Source organism: Narcine bancroftii, chromosome 3 (genome assembly GCF_036971445.1).
Source record: "Narcine bancroftii isolate sNarBan1 chromosome 3, sNarBan1.hap1, whole genome shotgun sequence".
In the NCBI taxonomy this organism is placed as follows: Eukaryota; Metazoa; Chordata; class Chondrichthyes; order Torpediniformes; family Narcinidae; genus Narcine; species Narcine bancroftii.
In genome coordinates this window covers 48,053,179-48,073,773 of record NC_091471.1, presented here as the reverse complement: position 1 = coordinate 48,073,773, position 20,595 = coordinate 48,053,179, and the positions used below count along the sequence as shown (strand labels likewise).

The window sequence follows — 20,595 nt, the reverse complement described above, 5'->3', positions numbered from 1 at the left end:
TTTCATTATACTCTGGAAATTAGGTTAGAGATAAACTTTCAGTCTGTTCGCTGAAGAAACTTTCTCACTGTATTAGATATTTTTGTGACAAATAAAATTAAACTTATTTTGCATCATTGTTTACATGCTGTTTATTTAGCAATCTGAAAAACAAACCCAAAAGATTCAAGAACCATTTGAGCTAGATCCCATCTCATCAACTACATTTTCAAATGATTACTTAAGACATGAAATACACAATATGATTGCATTGATATTCTAATTAACATATTAAAATAACAAAATTCATTTGATTTTTTTTCATTCATTCTTGATACAATGATATTTACTTAAACAAGCTATGCTTCAAAATTCTTAACTGTTGATGGTTGAAATAAAACCAAAAAGCAGATCCACCACCTCAAGGGCAACCAGGAATATGAAATAAATGCCCATGGTGCCCAAATCCAAAGAATTAAAAATTATGCAAAACATAGGTAATTTTAACCAACTCATCTGACCTTGCAAAGTCTTATTTGTTCAGCCAGCTCTACATTATGCCATGAGAATTAACAACCATCGTAATCAAAGAGCTCTGCAGTACTTCATTTGAATATGACTGACTTGGGACTAAGTGCTCAAGAAAACTTGATGAGTCCCTGAATCTCAAACCACAGCTCTTCAAATCAAGGGTAAAGTTCCTTGAGCTGCAGGCAATGTCAAAATGAGCACTGTGTCATTTCCGTCAGCCCCCACATATTATGATTGCAATGTATTACCTGCCTTGCCTAATTTATTTCTTTAAATTGTGACTGAGTATATAAAGGTGCTTGGGAGATAAATTGGGAGGTTTGTTAGAGCAGGTCACACACAAACAATTTAAAATACAGAATTTTTGCAGGAGTTTTGCAGAGTGCTCACAGATTCATGATGGACCTGCTGTTTCAAGAGGCAACAATGTAGCAACGTGCCAGGCAGCTTTGTCTGAAAAAGTATGTGATCTTTGGAGGCAGAACAGCTTTGCTCTCATGAGAGAGAGAAGAGACACAGATTTCGGTTCTAGAGGGACAAGCTGCTAAGCTTTGGAAGACGGCCTGGTCAAAGGAGAGGACTGGCTCTCTGGTGTTTCCCTTGGAATAGGGGAAACAGAAAGGAACTCTGTGATGACCTGAAAGAAAACAGTCATCATTTGGAGAACCCTGAAAGGGGGCAAGTTTCGTCAGCAAGACACTGGAGTGGCTGTCCTGGAACGAGAAAATTCTCTCTCTCTCTTTGAAAGCCAACAAGAACCCTCCTGAGTGGTAACCATTTACCTGTTAAGCACCAAAGCCTGGTGAACTTTATTAATGCTAACTTCTGTACACAGTGCAAGAATTGCCTGCAACCATTGAGATTGAACTGTGAACCAAAGAACTTTTCTAAACTTATATAGGTACACGATCCTTTATCCGGAACCCTTGTTCTAAATTTTGGAATTTTCTGGATGTCGGAAAGCCCACCCGAATTGTGCTGCTGTATCCACTCCCACCCCCTTCCAGTTGCCCAGTCGCCTCCCCCGACCACCGGTCCCTTGGCCACCTCCCCCAACCGCGGTCCCTCGATTGCCCGGACGCCTCCCCCGATCACCGGTCCCTCGGCCGCCCGGACGCCACTCCTGACCGCCGGTCCCTCGGTCACCCAGACGCATCCCCCGTCCGCGATTCCTCGGCTGCCCAGCAGTCTCCCCCGGCCACCTCCCCTGACCGTCGGTCCCTCGGCCACTCGGATGTCTTCCTCGAGCACCGGTCTCTCAGCTGTCTCCCCCAGCTGTGGTCCCTTGGCCACCTGGTCACCTCCCCCGACCACGGTTCCTCGGCTGCCCGGACGCCTCCTCCGACCACGGTTCCTCAGCCACCCAGATGCCTCCCCTGACCACTGGTCCCTCGGCTGCCCAGCAGTCTCCCCTGACCGTCAGTCGCTTGGCCGCCTGACAGTCTCCCCCGACTGCCGGTCCCTTGGACACCCGGCAGTCTCCCCCGGCCGCCTCCCCTGACCGCCGGTTCCTTGGCCGCTCAGATGTCTTCCTCGACCGTCGGTCCCTCGGCTGTTTCCCCCAGCTGTGGTCCCTTGGCCGCCCGGCAGACTCCCCCGACCATCAGTCGCTCAGCCGCCTTGCAGTCTCCTCCAGCTGCTTCCCCCGACCGCCACCCGGACATCTCCCCCGACCGCCAGTCCCTCAGCTGTCTCCCCCAGCCGTGGTCCCCCGACCGCTGGTCCCTCGGCCGCCTCCCCTGACTGCCAGTCCCTCGGCTGCCTCCCCAACCGCCAGTCCCCACTTGCCGGATTTTGGAGCTTTCCGGATTTTAGATGTCCGGATAAAGGAGCGTGAACCTGTATACACATCACACGCACGTGCACTTAGAATTAGAGGGAGGTTAAGTAGGTCAATAGAGATAAGTTAAAGTTTGATTCTGTTTTCATATTCGAAGACAATTAAAAGGAACTTTTGTTTAAGTAACTCGTTGTACTGGTGCCTATTTAATGCTGCTGGGTTTTGGGATCGTCTGGACTCGTCACAAATTAATGTATTAAGAATCAATCAGAATGTATTGTCATGAACAAGTCATGAAATTCAGTGTTTTGTGGCAGCATCATACTGCAAATATATATATTATAATCATCTTACAACATTATTATAAAAAATAAAATAACAATAATTGTGCATGAAAAGTAAGGCAGTGTCTATGGTTCATTGATTATGTCTATGGTTCATGGAATCTGATGGCTGCAGGGAAGAAGCTGTCCTGTGCCATTGAGTGCTTGTCTTTAGGTTCCTGTACATTTTCCCTGATCGTCACAGAGTGAAGAGAGCATGGCCGGGGTGGTAGAGGTCTTTGAGTATTGAGGGTGCTTTTTTAAGACACTGCCTCATGCAGATGTCCTCGATGGAGTGAAATCGCAGGCTGAGTTAACAAACCTCTGGAGTTTATTCTTGTCCTAAGTGTTGGCACCTCCATACCAGGCAGTGATGCAATCAGCTAGAATGGTCTCCACGGTGCACCTGTAGAAGTTTATGAGAGTCTTTGGTGACATACTGAACCTCGTCAGACACCACACAAAGTGTAGCCACTGGTGAGCCTTCTTTGTGATTGCATCAACGTGGAGGCTCCAGGACAGATCTTCAGAGAGGTTGACACCAAGGAATTCTATAATTATAAAACTATATCTTTACCCTACCTCACTGAACTACCTTTTTCAAAAGTTCACATTCCAGAAACTTTGCATTTGGTGAACAGTGCTTGCTGTACAAAACTGTATTTATCTATGTCATTTAAAATCCAAAAATATATTTTTTTGCTTCTAATTCGATATATTCTCTTCAGTAGGCGTCAGTTAATGTTTTAGTTGTTTACAAATGCATTTAATTAAAAAAAAGACCTACAGCATGGTGACAGGCCCACATGCCCATACCACCAAATATCCCAATTAACCTACCATTCCTGTTGGTTTTGAAGGGTGGGAGGCAACTGGAGTACCTGGAATAATTGCATGCAGACATAGGGAGAATGTACAAAGTCCTTACAGAGAGGCAGAAAATAGAACCTGAGTCACTGGAGCAGTAAAATCATTGCATTAACCGCTACACTAACAGTGTCACCCGAAAATAATCCGATTTGTTTAATTCCATGCATGGAAAACATGAAATTAGGAGAATATATGAACTAAAAATCCATGTTTTTGATATGAAATACCCACCGGAATCACCAGTCTACAATCCATGAACCTAGTTCACCGTTCAGAGATAACATCTGCGTACAATGTGAGTGAGACCATATTTCCATTTACCCTTCAGGTTTTTCCTATCCCGCTTTGACACAATACCCCAAATCCGGATTTCTTTGAACATGACTTCAAGACTTTTGCAAGTTATTTAATGATAATTTTTGAAGCTTGAACAGGTTAGATTAAGCAAAATATGGAAATGCAAATATGGAAGAGGAATTTAAATTCAACAAACTGGGGTGGATAAGAAGATTGCTTCTAATTAAGACAACAAATATAAATTAACCAATCAATTTCAGGTTTTTGTATCGTTGCTCATTTGCTTTCTAAGATGGCACGTGCAATCATTTTAATTCACAGTAAAACATGAATATTACTCAGCCCCATCAATGGTGATGGTAAATGGGATCGGTAGAAATAGTTACTTGAAGGTTGGCTTGGAAATGATGGGCCAAGTGGCCTGCTTCTGAGCTATAGGACTCTATAACTTTATTCAGTCTTACTCACTGTGATCTATGAAGAATGACCTTCCATCCAAATGGATTCTCTCCTCCCAGCCAGCCTGCGTAGACATAAAGGGAAATATTTCTTTTCAGACAAAAGAATCAGATGCGTGTTCTAGAATAGGTAGTTATGAGAAAGTAGCGTCTCATGGCCCTTTCAAGTTCCTCGACACATTCTTGCTGTATTTTATAGAGTGCAGGGATTGGATATAGTGCAGAGAATAAAATCATGAGAGACGCAGCATCTATACACAAATATGCAACACCGATATAAAAAGGGAAACTGTAGCGGCGGCTACTCTGCTCCTGCAATAACACACACAACCAGGCGGGTTGCGCTCAGTGAGCAGACTAGTTTATTGCAGGCTGCTGGGCTGTATATATACTCCCAGCCCGGACCTGGCTGAGAACCGCGCTGGAGGGAGCTGATGTCACCCGGGCGTCACGTGGTCCCCAAGCATGGGCTTCTGAGCCCCGTGCTGGGAGGAAGGGAAAACCCCCAACGGCGCCATTTTGACTGGCTGCCCAGCCACGTGGCTTACAAGCAGGGCCGGTTCGCCTGCCCCAAGGCCACAGCATCCACTCCAGGCCTCTGCTTCTTCCACCAGCGCTGGGGAGCCAAGGCTAGGAAGTGTCGTCAGCCTTGCTCGTTCCAGGGAAACGACCAGGCTGGCCGCTGTTAATGGCTGCAGCGACTGGCCAAGTACATAGCCTCCTCTACCTGCAGGACTCAGTCAGTGGCCGGCGGTTCCTCGTTGACACTGGAGCCCAGATCAGCGTCATCCAGGCAATGGCTGTCGAGTCCAGGAACCGACCTCGTGGACCTCCCATCCGTGCAGCCAACGCATCAGAAATCCGGACGTATGGAGACAAGATAGTCCATTTCTAGATTGGCCAATGAAATTTTGCATGGAGGTTCACCGTCTCATCCCTCCCGTCTGCCATCCTGGGTGCAGACTTCCTCCTCGCACACTGGCCTCTGGTGGACATTCGAGGTAGGCGCCTGGTGGATGCCCATTCCTTCCAGGCCGTTCGCCTCGACGCCTCCCACTCGGAGCAACCACAGATGGCCACGATCAGCATGCCCAGGGACGAGTTCCAGCGAATCCTGGACGAGTTTCCGACTCTCCTCAAGCCACAGTTCTCTGCTGCCTCGCCACGCCTCGGGGTGTTCCACCACATCCCCACCCAGGGCCCACTGGTTCACACCAAGGCATGCAGGCTCCCGCCTGACAAGTTCCATGTGGCGAAGGAGGAGTTTTCGCACCTGTTGGAACTGGGGATCATTCGGCGGTCCGACAGCCCGTGGGCTTCGCCGCTCCACCTGGTCCCGAAAGACTCCGGCGGTTGGCGTCCCTGCGAAGACTATCGATGACACAATGAGGCAACAGTTCCTGACCGTTACCCCATCCCTCACATTCAAGATTTTACGGCCAACCTGCACAGTGCGAGGGTTTTCCAAAGTTGACCTGGTGCGCAGATATCACCAGATCCTGGTGCACCCTGAGGATATACCCAAGATGGCCATCATCACCCCCTTTGGTTGTTTGAATTCCTGTGCATGCCATTCAGGCTCATGAATGCCACTCAGATCTTCCAGCGCCTCATGGACTCTGTGGGCAGGGACTTGGATTTCGTCTTTATTTATTTGGACAATAACCTCGTCGCCAGCAAGGACCGGGCGCCACACAAGGCCCACCTACGCGCCCTTTTCTCACGGCTGTCCGACTTCGGCCTTACCATCAACCTGGCCAAGTGCCAGTTCGGGAACGAGTCCATGCAGTTCCTGGGCCATACCATCATGGCCGAAGGAGCCACGCCCGCCACTGCGAAGGTTGCCACTATTAGGGAGTTCCCAAGTCCGGACAGCCTCAAGGGGCTGGAGGTGTTCACAGGTATGGTCAACTTTTACAACCGCTTCATCCTGGAAGCTGCGCGCATCATGCAGCCGCTATTCGCCCTCATCACAGCCAAGCACAAAATGCTCGCTTGTAACCCAGAAGCCTGCACCGATTTCAAGGCCACCAAGGACGCCCTTGCGAAGGCGTCATGCTCGCCCACCCGCACATATGGCACTCACTGTGAATGCCTCTGCCACAGCCATCGGTGTCGTCCTGGAGCAGCAGGAGAATGGACACTGGAAGCCGCTGGCATTCTTCAGCCGCCTGTACTGCCCGCCGGAATGCAAGTATAGTGCCTTCGATAGCGAGTTACTGGGCATGTACCTGGCGGTGCAGCATTTCCCTTATTTTTTGGAGGGGAGGACTTTTACCATCTTCACCAACCACAAACCCCTCGCTCAGGCGCTCATGATGGCAAAGGATCCCTGGTCGGCCCGCCAGCAGCGACACTTCTCCTTCGTGTTGGAATTTACCACCGACATACGGTACAAGGCGGGGAAGAACAATGTGGTTGCCGATGCACTCTCACAACTGACCATCTGCACGCTGACGCCCGGCCTCGACTGACCAGCTCACTCGAGACTAGAAGTCTGATGAGGAGACGAGGCCCTGTAAGACTGCCATCACGGGCTGGGGTTCCGAGACCTCCTGACTCCGAGCGGCGAAGGCACCATCCTGTGCGATATCTCCATGGGCACCCCACGACCAGTGGTTCCCCAGCAGTGGCGCAGGCTGGTCTTCCGTCACGTCCACGACCTTTCACATCCGTCCATCAGGTCCACGGTCTGGATGGTGGCGGAATGGTTCATACGGCATGGGCTGTGGAAGCAGATTGCGGGCTGGGCCAGAACATGCACCCATTGCCAGATGTCCAAGGTGCACAGGCACACCAGGGTGCCCGTACAGGAGTTCGAGCACATCTGGGAATGGTTCAGCCACATACACGTGGACATCATCGGGCCCTTACCCATTTCCCGGGGCAACAGTTACCTGTTTACGATGGTGGACTGCACCACTCGCTGGCCCGAGGCGATCCCAATGCCAGATCACTCCACCGACTTCTGCTCCCGAGCACTGTTGCATGGTTGGGTCGCCCGGTTCGGCGTCTAGGGTCACCTCACCAGTGATCAGGGCACCCAGTTCACATTTGCGCTCTGGGCATAGCTCGCCAACAGGTTGGGGATCCAGCTACACCGCACCATGGCCTACAAACCAGCAGGCCGATGGACTGGTCAAACGTCTGCCCCCCCCCACCTTAAGTCGGCACTCATGGCCCGCTTCACCGGTCCCGACTGGGCAGACGAACTGCCTTGGGTGCTCCTGGGCATCCGCCCCACTCCCAAGGAAGATCTGCAGGCGTCATCAGCTGAGCTGGTCTACGGTGCGCTGCTGGCACTATCTGGTGAGTTCATCAACGCATCTCACAATCCCCAGCGGTCGCTGCACGAAGTACTTCCTCACCTCAGGGCATGCTTGGACTCATTCGAACACCCACTGCCACCTAGGCATGGCACCCATCTGTCTCACGTTCCCGGTGAATTGCTTTCCGCGGAGTACATTTTCGTTCGGCGGGGCCTGACCGTGGCACCTCTGCAGCGACCATATGAGGGGCCATACAGCATTCCGGCTCTACATTCACGCTGGACATTGGCGGCAGGTGGGAGCTGTTTACCATGGATAGGCTGAAGCCAGCGCACTTCGATCCCACCGAGCCCGTGGTCGTAGCTCAGCCCAAGAAGCGAGGCCACCTGGCGAAAAAGGACATTGGCGCCGGTTCTGGGGGGGGGGGGGTGGGCTAGGCAGGCGAACCGGCCCCGCTTGTAAGCCACGCGGCGGGGCAGCCGGCCAAAATGGTGCCATCTGGGGTTTTCCCTTCCTCCCAGCACGGCGCTCAGAAGCCCGCGCTGGGGGACCACGTCAGTGCCCTCCAGCGCAGTTCTCAGCCAGGTCTGGGCTGGGAGTTTAAGTGGAGCCCAGCAGCCTGAAATAAACTAGTCTACTCACTGAGCTCAACCCGTCTAGTTGTGTGTGTTCTTTCAGGAGAGGTGTAGTTGCCGCTACAGTGTTACACTTTGCTACCCGAATTAGAAACATTGCAGTTTTCTTTCATACAGTACCTATGCAGGTGATGAATGAATTGTGCATTAATGCACACTATGACTTTTAACTAGCTAAAAATTTGGATCATTGTGTTTTATGTTAGAAAAAAAAACATAAAATTTTAATTACAATTTAATTGTAGTACTTGGAATCAAATCCATCATGAGATGAATTCGCTGCATGCAATTTGAAAAAAGAAATATTGCACTTACAGGGAGAGGTCCAAGATCATTTGGATCCAATGATGCTTTTGGTCTTAAATGAACCGGATATTTCAGCCGTGGGTCCTCCTGTAAAATAAATCACTTTGAGAACCCCCTTGCAATGACGTTTTAAAGAAAGAGCTGGGAAATTGAGTCCTCTCTGGAAAAATAATGCTGAAAGGCTATGAAAGACGATGGAATCATTCACAATAGTAAAATGTATAATAGAAATGTGACACAAAGAAACCTGTTGGAACTAGCACTGCTAATTGACAACTGACAGCATTTCTTCTGGACTTGGATGGTACAAAATTTAAACACATCATTAAAAAAAGTTAAAGGTCCAATTATTACCCGTTCACTTAATTAGAGACCATGCTTTAGTTCCTTAAATACTCATTTGGTGGAATCCAAAAGCTAAAGCATATTATAAATTATAAAAATTGCAGGTTAATTGCAAATATTATTAGAATAAATAATATTAAATGTGTGGAAAAAGGCTCACCAATGCCTCCATCTTCCAAGAAGTCTGAGGAGATTTGGCATGCCTTTGAATACTCCATCAAACTTCCACAGGTGTGCTGTGAAAAGTATACTGACGGGTGGCATCACAGCCTGATAGGTTAATTCTAGTGCTCATATATGCTGAAGGTAGCAAACACAACAAAATTCATCACAGGCTCTGACCTCCCACCCACAGAAGATGTCTGCCTCAAGAAAGCAGCCAACATCTGCCTTGCTGCTACCACTGGGAAGAAGGTACAGAAGCCTGAAGCCCAGCACCTCTTCAGTTCATGAAATTTCATTCCAATGCCTCGAATCTCCCCTTGCTACACGAATCATGTACTCCACTGACACCACAAGAAGTCCTGTCTGCACTGTTATAACATAACTTTCATTTTTTCCATGATGGTAACTGAATATTATCTCTTTTTAATTTAATTTAATGTACACTAGTGTAGTCATTTTTATTTTTAAAAGTACCTGTTTGGTTGCAGCAAGTAAGAATTTTGGTGCATAGTACATTGTACTATGTATATGACAATAAACTCATTATTATCCACAACAGATCATTTGATAAAATCCCAACCCAAAATTGGAATAAATTACATCAATTAAGCCACCATTCTGCTTTGAATCAGATGATCTCTTAACTAACAAATGATTGATGTGCATCCCCTTTACTGTACCTGGACATTGCCACTAATGGAAAGTTCATCATGTGAGAATAAATGTGAATGATTGTCTGACAAATTTTACAAGGACTGGTTAATTGACTAACATTCGTCAATTCATGTTAGTATTCATGAGGAACTTGGTGAACTCTCAGTTTTCATCATCCAACATGAAAAATAAAGATGAGAGCATGCAACTATTACCCATGCTTAAGTTCAGGCAAGGCATTCCCATGCACAAACCAATGCTGACTATCCCTAAGTCAACTCCTTGCCTTTTCAAACACAGAGAGACCCTGGTTACTTGGAATTCCCTCCAATAGCCCACTCACCACTGATGTTAGGCTCACTGGCCTCTACATCCCTGGCTGTCCTTGCAGTCCTTTTTAATTAAAAACACAACATTAGCCACCCTCCAATCTTTTGGTCCCTCACCAGTTGCTATGGAAGATACACATTTCTTCCAGGGTCCTAGCTATTTCTTTCCATGCTTTGACAAGTGTCCTCAGATACACACAGGCCCCAAGGATTTATCCATTTGTATGTGCCTCAAGGCTGCCGATAATATCAATATATTTCAGGACATTGTTCTCCTCTGCCTTCCCTAGCTATTGTGGCTTTCTCAACATTAAATACAGATAATAAATATGAATTTAAGACCATGCCCATTCCCCTTGACTCCACACATGGACAACCATATTGATTTTAAAGTAGATCTATCCTTTCCCTTTTACTTTCTAGGGATTCTTCTTTACCTTAGCTGCTGTGATTTTGTTCTTAAGTGTACTCCTACAAGTTGCCTGGATGAGAGATCTTGAGATATCAGGAGGGGTTGGTCAGGATGAGTTTTTATTCCTTATGGAGGTTTAAAAATAAATCACATGGGAATAAATAAAGTGAATTATCACAATTTATTTCCCAGGATAGACAATTCTACAACTTGAGGGCACTGGTTGAAGGTGAAGGGGAAAGGTTTAAGGGGGACCTGACGGGCAACATTTTCCTCTTGGATAGTCGTTTGTATCTGGAATGAGTTAGCAGCGTAAACTATCAAAGTGGGTTCAATGGGCATTTGGACAGATTTATGGTTAGATAGGGCTTAGAAGTATATGGACCAAATGTAGGAAAGTCAGATATAGTCCATGTAGATGAAATACTCTTTCATATCTGATATCCCAACCTTGCAATAAAGGGAACCACAATGAGAGTTGACTGAATGGATTAAGAGTACGATTCGAAATATGAAACAGTATTTTAGGTGCAATCTCAATAGGATCCAATGTAATTTCTGTTTGATATCTTGACTCCTGGAGTCATGCAACAGAGAATAGGGCCATCAGAGTATCTCGTCCACATGGACTATATCTGACTTTCCTACAATTTGGTCCATGTACTTCTAAGCCCAACCCAACCATAAATCTGTCCAAATGCCTTTATCATGGTATTTCCCCATGGCAAGGGAGTAAATAGACTGGGACTATATTCTATGGACATGAGCTCACTGCATTCTTCAAACATCTTGGAGGCATGAGGAAAGCACATTTCTCTGAAGCAAGATGTCCAGAACTAGTGATTGCAATCTTAAAATGTGGGATTGATTGCTCAGGGCTGAGGTGCGAATTTTCTTTCCCCACTAAAAAATGTGGTTAATCTTTAGAATTCTGTGCTTAAGAGGGCTGTGAAGGCTCCATTGTTAGGTGTATTCAAACAGAGATAGGTAGATTTGAAACAAAGAACATGCATCACAACTCTCAGCTCTAGTGGCTCAGGTTAAATCCTGATGGTGCTGTCTGTGTGGAGTTGGTGTGGAGTTAAATCCTGATGGTGCTGTGTGTCTGGAGTTAAATCCTGATGGTGCTGTCTGTGTGGAGTTTGTGTGGAGTTAAATCCTAATGGTGCTGTCTATGTGGAGTTTGTGTGGAGTTAAATCCTGATGGTGCTGTCTGTGTGGAGTTAAATCCTGATGGTGCTGTCTGTGTGGAGTTAAATCCTGATGGTGCTGTCTGTGTGGAGTTTGTACCCTCTCCCTGCAAATGTGTGAGTTTCCCACAGGTGCTGCAGTTTCCTTCTCAATCCCAAAAATATGCGCAACTTGCTAGGTTAATTGGCCACTGCATTTTGTGCCACTAGTTGGTAGAATTTGGGGAGGAGTTGAGGGAATATCGGGGGACTAGAAAGGATAGTGTTAGGTTAGTTTAAAAATAGTTGCTTGATGGTCAATCCAGCTCAACGGTCCACCTCTCCCCAACCCAACAGTCCACCTTTCCCTCCAACCCAACTCAACGATCCATCTTCCCCCCCCCCCAACCCAACCCAATGGTCCACCTTCCCCCCCCCCACCCCCCAACCCAACTCAATGGTCCCGGTGTTCATGCTCCATCCTCCAGGTCCGGCAGGTTACGAATCAGTGCGTCAGCAGGAATCTCCTCCCAAAGGCTCACCAGGTCGGGAGGCAGAATGGAGTCCAGCATCTTGCTTCACTGTCAAGCCTCTTTAGAAAAAGGCTAAGAGATGGCAAACACTGAATTCAAACCACCTGCTGCCTTGCAGATTTTGCCTCTTCCGGCAAAGGCGAGGAGAAGGTAACTCTGACTTCAAATCCCCGGGCTCGGCTCGCCCAGCCATCAGTACCTGGAAAGGTCCCCAGCTATGGGCAAATAGCACATGTCAGTCTGGCAGCAGGGGTTGGCAGCTGTGACAGAGTGCGGGAAACAATTTCCCTAGCAGTCTGCAGCAGCAAACTCGGTGGGCGAAGGATCCATAAGGACAACGGCCAGCGAACATGGTCTTGAAATAGACCACTGCGGGACAATCCCGCGTCACACTGGCTGTTGTGCCTCACACTCCGCCAGGTCCAGTGGTGTGGGACACAGAAGGAGGCATTTGTCCTGGGCAAGTACTCACCTCTAAGTCCTTGCCCCAGCACATGGTGCTTAAAGTTCAATGGAAAACAGAACAAATAGAATTCAGTGACTGGCGACTTGGGATCCTCCTCAATGGGAAGCTGTCATTGCCCGGCAGGATCATCGTGTCCGGCAGGCGTGACCAAGTCATCATCCTTCTACTGCCCCTACAGTTATTTCCACCTGGAACATTCGGTGTCTAGGTGTCAACTCAGACGTAGACGCCACCTCCCCACAGAAGTCTGGCATCATCGATCTGGAACTCTCTCGTCTGGGCATTGACATCTCTGCCCTCAGCGAGACTTGGCTCACCGGCAGCAGCTCTATCCGTGAGGAACACTTCACACTGTTCTGGAGTAGCCATCTGATAGAGAGAGGCCCAAACATGGAGTTTGTCTGGTGGTCCACAACTGTCTGCCCAGTTCCATTACACAACCAGTCTGCCTCTCACCATGCTTCATGTCAGTGTGGGTTTTCACCTCAGAAGTGGCCATCTCACCATTCTCTCCGCATATTCCCCAACACTGGCCGCACAAGAGGAAGAAAAAGACACCTTTTATGCTCTCCTGGAACAAACAAGCAGAAGAGTGCCACAGGGTGATGAAATCAATCTTTTCGGTGACTTTAACGCCCACATCGGCTCTGACAATGCAGCATGGAAGGGAGTCTTCGGTCACCATGGCACAGGTAAAGTCAATGACAACGGCCTGTGACTTCTTCAGCTCTACGCCAGCTTCGATCTATGCTTCCCCTCCACATTCTTTGCTGGACCCTCCAACTCCAAGGCCACATTGATGCATCACGTTCGCCCCACTGACACCAGCTTGACCACATAATCTTCAAAAGGAGGCAACTATTCTGTCACCCACTGTCGCAGCATGCACTCAGCTGTCTGTAACACTGACCACGCCCTCGTACGATGCAGAATTAAGCTGCAACCCAAAAAATTCCACAGGGGCACTGCAAAACCTCAGCCCCGAATCGACCCCACTACCTTTAAAGACTGTACTCGCTCGGAGCAGTTCAGGGAGCTCCTCCACAGCCACCCTTCACTGTGCCCAGTTGATGAACACCCCAACGACAACTGGACGAAACTGAAAAGCTGTTTATGCTCCTGCAAAAACTGCTTTCGGAATCCAGAAATGAAACCAGCCTGACTGTTTTCGTGCAAGGGCGGACAGGCTTGTTTCAATACTGTCGGAGAAAAGAGCAGCCCGGCAAGTACTGCAGCAGGACAAATCCACCTCAACGCTGGCAGCTTATCAGTCTACTGAGCAGAAAGTTCAAAGAGCCTCCAGGACTGCGATAAAGGAATACTGGAGAGATCTCAGCGTGCGCATCGAGAACAGCACGAATTGTGGCAACATCAGAGGGATGAAGAGCGGAATCAAAGAAGCTCTCGGTCCAGTACGTAAGAAACGTGCTCCACTCTGCGCTCTCAATGGGAGTCTCCTCACAGACCTTGACTCTCAACTACACCACTGGGTTGAACATTACAGCTCTCTCTATGCAACACCAGTCAATGTGGACCCTGGCATCATCAACAACATCTTTCCGCATCACCTGTCCTAGCGGAGCTCGATGCTGAATTTACCATCACCGGTGTCAGAAAAGCAGTCCATTGCATGAAAAATAACAAATCAGGTGGAATCAATGGTATCCCCTCTGAGATCTTGAAGCTTGGCGGCAAAGCGCTCATCTCTGAGCTCATTTCAAAACCTGCTGGCTCCACCGCTGCATCCCCAAAGATCTGCGGGATGTGAACGTTGTGACCCTTTACAAAAACAAAGGTGACCGCTAAGACTGCAACAACTGCCATGGCATCTCACTGCTCAGCCTTGAGGGCAAGATACTCTGATGTGCAATCCTCCCCCGTCTGCAAACCATTACCAACATAAATCTGCCCAAAAGCCAATGTGGCTTTCGACCATCTCAATCAACTGTCGATATGGTCTTCACCTTCTTCCAACTGCAAGAGCGACGCATCGAACAACAGAAACCTCCCTATGAGTGCTTCATCAACCTCACCAATGCCTTTGACTATATTAGTCGCTCAGGCCTATTCCATTTCTTCAAACATCTTGGCTGCCCTGACACACTACTGTCCATCATCGTCCAGTTTCACAACATCATGAGGGCCACTATCCAATTCGACGGCTCGAGATCAGAAGAGTTCCCAATCCGCTGTGGCATAAAACAGGGCTGTATACTCACTCTAGTTATGTTAGGCATTTTCTTCTCTGCTCTTCTGCACCATGCCTTTCCCGAGGCTTCAGGCATAGCCCTACACACAAGGAGCACCGGAAAACTTTTTAATCTGTCACGGCTCTGGGCCAAGACCAAAATCAGAAGAGTTATGATTCGAGAACTGCTCTATGCAGATGATGCTGCCTTTGTAGCTCACTCCTAGCCAGAGCTGCAAGCATTGTGCGATGCATTTGCATCTGCCTGCACTGAATTTGGTCTGAAAATTAGCCTCGGCAAGATGGTCATCTTTAGCCAACAAACCGACGACACTCCATCAATTACCATCAATGGGTCAGTACTTGCCAACGTAGAGAAATTCTGCTACTTGGGCTCCACCATGACAACAACAAACTCACTCGATGCAGAACTGGACACACGCCTGGGAAAAGCATCCACTACCTTCGGATGCCTCTATGCCCGCATGTGGGATAACTGTCACCTCTCCACCAAGTTTAAGATCTGAGTCTATGAGGTCTGCGTGCTGAGTATTCTTCTCCACGGCTGTGAATCCTGGGTCACAGAACACCACCTTAACGCATTCCATTTCCTCTGCCTCAGATCCATCTGAGGGTACTCATGGCATGACAGATTCACAAACGTCCAAGTCCTGGAGAAGACTGGAAGTACGGACCTTTACTTAATCATCCGCGCTCGCTGCCTTGGTGGGCTGGCCACATTGTCTGTATGGAGGATGGCCGATTGCCCAAAGATATCCTCTATGGTGGGCTACCAGATGCTCCCCGCCCTGTTGGCCGCCCACGTCTTCGCTACAAGGACGTAATCAAACGCGATCTCCAGTATGTCAACTATACTGCATGGTGTTCCATGATTCACAGTGGCTCATCACAATGTGCCAACCACTACAAAAAAATTCTGTGAGGGCAGAAGAGCTACAAGGCACCTTTGCTCGCGAAGGGATGGGCCATGATGATGGTCAATATGCACTCATTGTGCTGAAGAGCCTGTGACCATGCTATATCAATGGTTCCATGTATATGGGGATAATTCAAGAAAGTGGTGCTCAGGTAAAAGATCAACCATCAGCTCAATCAATGATGCAACAATCATTAAGAGCTGAGTGGCCAACTTCTGCTGCTCTTTTTAATTTCCTAATGTATATTTAAGAATGCACAGTACAAGTCATGCAGAATTCACACAATAATATCTCAGAATCTTGACGAAGTTGGCAACGTTCTTTTTTTTCTGGAATGGTAAAGGATCATTTCATTCCAATTGTTTATCAATATTTATCATTGCCATCTAATTACTTGATTTTTATGTGGAAAATGGGTGCATCCCATCTTCCAGGGATCAATGGACGTGAAAAATCTTTACAGTGGAAAAAAAAACACATTTCATTCACACATAACTTCATAACCTGACTCGAGAAATAAATACTATGTGAATTCCTGGTCTCAGGATCCCAAAATTAACTCATACTACAAAAGCTCGGAAGAAATACCTTTTGGACTAGAGGTCAGGACTTACCCACGTTGTTGTTCTACTATTGTGATCAATGAAGAAAGGTCGACCATTTGGAGCTATGCGCATTTCCCAACCTGGAGGCAAGAAACTCTGTGCAATCTTATGCTGTGCCTTTGGTGAATTATAAGGCGAAAGCTGAGGAGACTGAGGAGAAGACAGTGTATCCTTTAAAGCTCTGTGCAGAGGGGGATCTTTAGCACCCTGGAAAAAAAAATCCAAACTATTTATATGGACTGGGGTTTGTCTTTTTTTAAAAATTATTGTAATTCCTGCATGAAACCTCGACAAAGAATATCCCACTCAAGACAAATTATCCAGCAACTTCGGCCCACGTGGAATATTATACAGATGAAAAGAACCAAGCAACATGTTGATGTAAAACCCATTCAAACATCAATGCAAACTCATTCTTATGCTCACTTACATACCCACACATATACCTTCTGCTTGGAGAGTACTAAAGTTTTAGTTGAAAGTCAGAAAGGCTTTCAAATTCACACAACATCTGAGCAACTACTATCACGTGTACATCACATTGCATCCATAACATTCAGAATTCTGTTGCCATCAATTTCCATCAATAACTGAGGGAAAAAAAAGAAGCCACCAATTTATTCCACTCTTCAAATCACAAAAAACACTGTCTTCACAGATACTAATTTACATTTACTCTCCTACACTCTGAGATGGTGACTGAATTTTGAAACTCAGGTATTTGGAAAGCGGAAAAAAAATCTCCATGTGTGATGGAGAGGCTGCAGCCACCACAGGGTGGCACTGCAGCGCTCCTAGTTGGAGGACACATTGCATGTCAATCAAAGTCAAGACTCACCCCAAGCCATCAAGGTGACCCTTGCGATTGGCCCACCTAAAATCACCAGGAGTTGCAGGCCATCTGGACTCAGCCCTGACCTTCATCCAATTGGTCCAGGTTAATCACCTAGGCTGACCCCTGCACTTGGCTTCAAGCCATTGGCCACATCAGAAAATGGGGCTCAACCCGCCCTGAGTGATTGGCCCCCAATACTGCCTGCATAACTATAAAGGACCATGTGCTCTTTTGACCTCTCGTGACATGTACCACCTTTTGCACTGGGTTGGGGTGAGTCCTGAGGTTACGTAGCAAGAGCCATGTCTGTACTGGTCAAGGGGTGGGGGCACGTAGTATCATCTTGATTCTAACGGTTGATTGTATGTATTTAAGTAATTTCCCCAGTTTCTGTCAGTTTCTCCCTCGTTATCCGAAGTGTGTATTTACCCCCTGTGTATTGTGTATGTAAAGGAGGCTGCTGCCCGCCAAACTGTGAGGCGCCAAGATGCACGGTTTGAGGCGTTATCAGCCCACTGGCGGTGGTCAATGTGGCAGGCACCAAGAGATTTCTTTAGGCAGTCCTTGTACCTTTTCTTTGGTGCACCTCTGTCACGGTGGCCAGTGGAGAGCTCGCCATATAATACGATCTTGGGAAGGCGATGGTCCTCCATTCTGGAGACGTGACCCATCTAGCGCAGCTGGATCTTCAGCAGCGTGGACTCGATGCTGTCGACCTCTGCCATCTCGAGTACCTCGACGTTAGGGGTGTGAGCGCTCCAATGGATGTTGAGGATGGAGCGGAGACAACGCTGGTGGAAGCGTTCTAGGAGCCGTAGGTGGTGCCGGTAGAGGACCCATGATTCGGAGCCGAACAGGAGTGTGGGTATGACAACGGCTCTGTATACGCTTATCTTTGTGAGGTTTTTCAGTTGGTTGTTTTTCCAGACTCTTTTGTGTAGTCTTCCAAAGGCGCTATTTGCCTTGGCGAGTCTGTTGTCTATCTCATTGTCGATCCTTGCATCTGATGAAATGGTGCAGCCGAGATAGGTAAACTGGTTGACCGTTTTGAGTTTTGTGTGCCCGATGGAGATGTGGGGGGGCTGGTAGTCATGGTGGGGAGCTGGCTGATGGAGGACCTCAGTTTTCTTCAGGCTGACTTCCAGGCCAAACATTTTGGCAGTTTCCGCAAAGCAGGACGTCAAGCGCTGAAGAGCTGGCTCTGAATGGGCAACTAAAGCGGCATCATCTGCAAAGAGTAGTTCACGGACAAGTTTCTCTTGTGTCTTGGTGTGAGCTTGCAGGCGCCTCAGATTGAAGAGACTGCCATCCGTGCGGTACCGGATGTAAACAGCGTCTTCATTGTTGGGGTCTTTCATGGCTTGGTTCAGCATCATGCTGAAGAAGATTGAAAAGAGGGTTGGTGCGAGAACACAGCCTTGCTTCACGCCATTGTTAATGGAGAAGGGTTCAGAGAGCTCATTGCTGTATCTGACCCGACCTTGTTGGTTTTCATGAGGTCGACAGCATCGAGTCCACGCTGCTGAAGATCCAGCTGCGCTGGATGGGTCACGTCTCCAGAATGGAGGACCATCGCCTTCCCAAGATCGTATTATATGGCGAGCTCTCCACTGGCCACCGTGACAGAGGTGCACCAAAGAAAAGGTACAAGGACTGCCTAAAGAAATCTCTTGGTGCCTGCCACATTGACCACCGCCAGTGGGCTGATAACGCCACAAACCGTGCATCTTGGCGCCTCACAGTTTGGCGGGCAGCAGCCTCCTTTGAAGAAGACCGCAGAGCCCACCTCACTGACAAAAGGCAAAGGAGGAAAAACCCAACACCCAACCCCAACCAACCAATTTTCCCTTGCAACCGCTGCAATCGTGTCTGCCTGTCCCGCATCGGACTGGTCAGCCACAAACGAGCCTGCAGCTGACGTGGACTTTTTACCCCCTCCATAAATCTTCGTCCGCGAAGCCAAGCCAAAGAAAGAAAAGAATTGTGTATGTATGTATGTATAGGTTTATTTAGCATTTTGACCCTGTTTCCCCATTTGCATCCCCAAAATATACATGTGCTTTGTACCCTGACTGGTTCTTAACCTGTGGGATCCACACAAACCCTTACCACACCATGTAACAACATTAATCTTCTTTTAGCTAATCACCTTCCAAGAAAACACTTGGAAGTGTATGTCTTAATTGTCACAAATGAATCTAGAGTAATGGTTCAAAGGTTCCAAAGAAAATGTTTGTGTTTAAAGCTATAGTGGTCAAGTTGTATACACATAATATTTTAATGGTTTTTAACAGATAAACCTTGTATGTTTAAGTCAAGATATTTAATTGAAATTGCTTTCCAAACATATATTGGACAGTTATTCCCAAACTCACCATTGTTAATGATTAAAAGAAAATAAAAATTAACTTATTTTCTCAAGCGAATTAAGATTCTGTTGCAGCTCAGCATTCATTCTGATATGTATAAAATTTGAGATGACTAAACTCTGAGAATATGCCTTTTTTTTTTGAAAAGTAGGGTCCTTTTGGTAAAAGTGAAATGAAATGCACACGAAGGTATAAAAAGAATTCAGATAATAGGGTCATATAGCACGGGACAGGCTGTTGGCCTGACTCCACCATGCCAACCAAGGTAAGTCCCATTTGCCTGCATTTAGTCCATGAGACTCGAGACTCAATATCTTTGAATATCAAAATAATTCCCATTTCTCCAACTTTCTCTGACAAATTGTTCCAGATAAGGTCCATCCTCTGAGTGAAAAAGTTGACTCTTAGGTCCCTCTTAAATCTCCACCTTTCCAACTTAAACGCATGCCCTCTAGCTCTGCAATCATTTATCCTGGGAAAAAGACTGAAAATTCATTTTATCTATACCCCTCATGATTTTATAAATCCTCTAAATGTCAACCCTCAGTCTCTTATGAACCTAACTAATCTAGATTAGTCCTCTAGTTTAGTCCTCTAGATCCTTGTGAATCTCCATTGGATCCTTTCGAATTTCTTGATGTCTTTCCAATGGATGGGCAACCACAACTGCAAATGGGGCATCATATGCAGTCTCATCAACATCTCATGCAGCTGAATTATTAGGTCCCAACTTTTATACTCAGTACAATGAAGGTAAATGTGCAACATGATACCCAATTAAGGGAAGTGCACCAAATATCTTCTTCACCATCTTGACCAACTGAATTACCACTTTCAGGGAACTATACACCTGTACCACTATGTCTCACTGTTCTACAGGACTCTTTCTTTCCCCTACAATTCATGAGTCATGTGTTGCTTTTTGGTAAGTCCTACTTTGGCTTGACTTACCAAAGTCCAACATTTCACACATGTCAGAGCTAAATTCCATCAGCCACTTCTTGGCCCACCTTCCTAACTGATCTAGACCTGTGTTAGATATCCTTTCTCACTGTCCATTTCCTATTTTGATATCATTTTAGAATTTACTGATCATGTTTATCACATCCAAATCATTAATCTAGATAACAAACAACAGT

General features: G+C 47.1%; 1 protein-coding gene across 18 annotated transcripts in view; it reads right to left on the bottom strand.

The window, feature by feature from the left end:
- Nucleotides 1-20,595, bottom strand: part of nedd4l (NEDD4 like E3 ubiquitin protein ligase) — a 533,566-nt gene that overhangs the window by 52,950 nt on the left and 460,021 nt on the right. For 17 of the 18 annotated variants that reach the window (XR_011353364.1, XM_069924007.1, XM_069924003.1 and 14 more), the window contains 3 exons: nt 16,262-16,459; nt 8,458-8,535; nt 4,249-4,303 (listed from right to left, as the gene is read on the bottom strand). Coding sequence is in view for 17 of the 18 variants with exons in the window: in XM_069924007.1 (XP_069780108.1) it covers nt 4,249-4,303; nt 8,458-8,535; nt 16,262-16,459 (331 nt within the window). In the remaining variant the exon portion in view is untranslated. The remainder of the gene's footprint in view (nt 1-4,248; nt 4,304-8,457; nt 8,536-16,261; nt 16,460-20,595) is intronic. The other variant, XM_069924001.1, reaches the window with a different exon arrangement.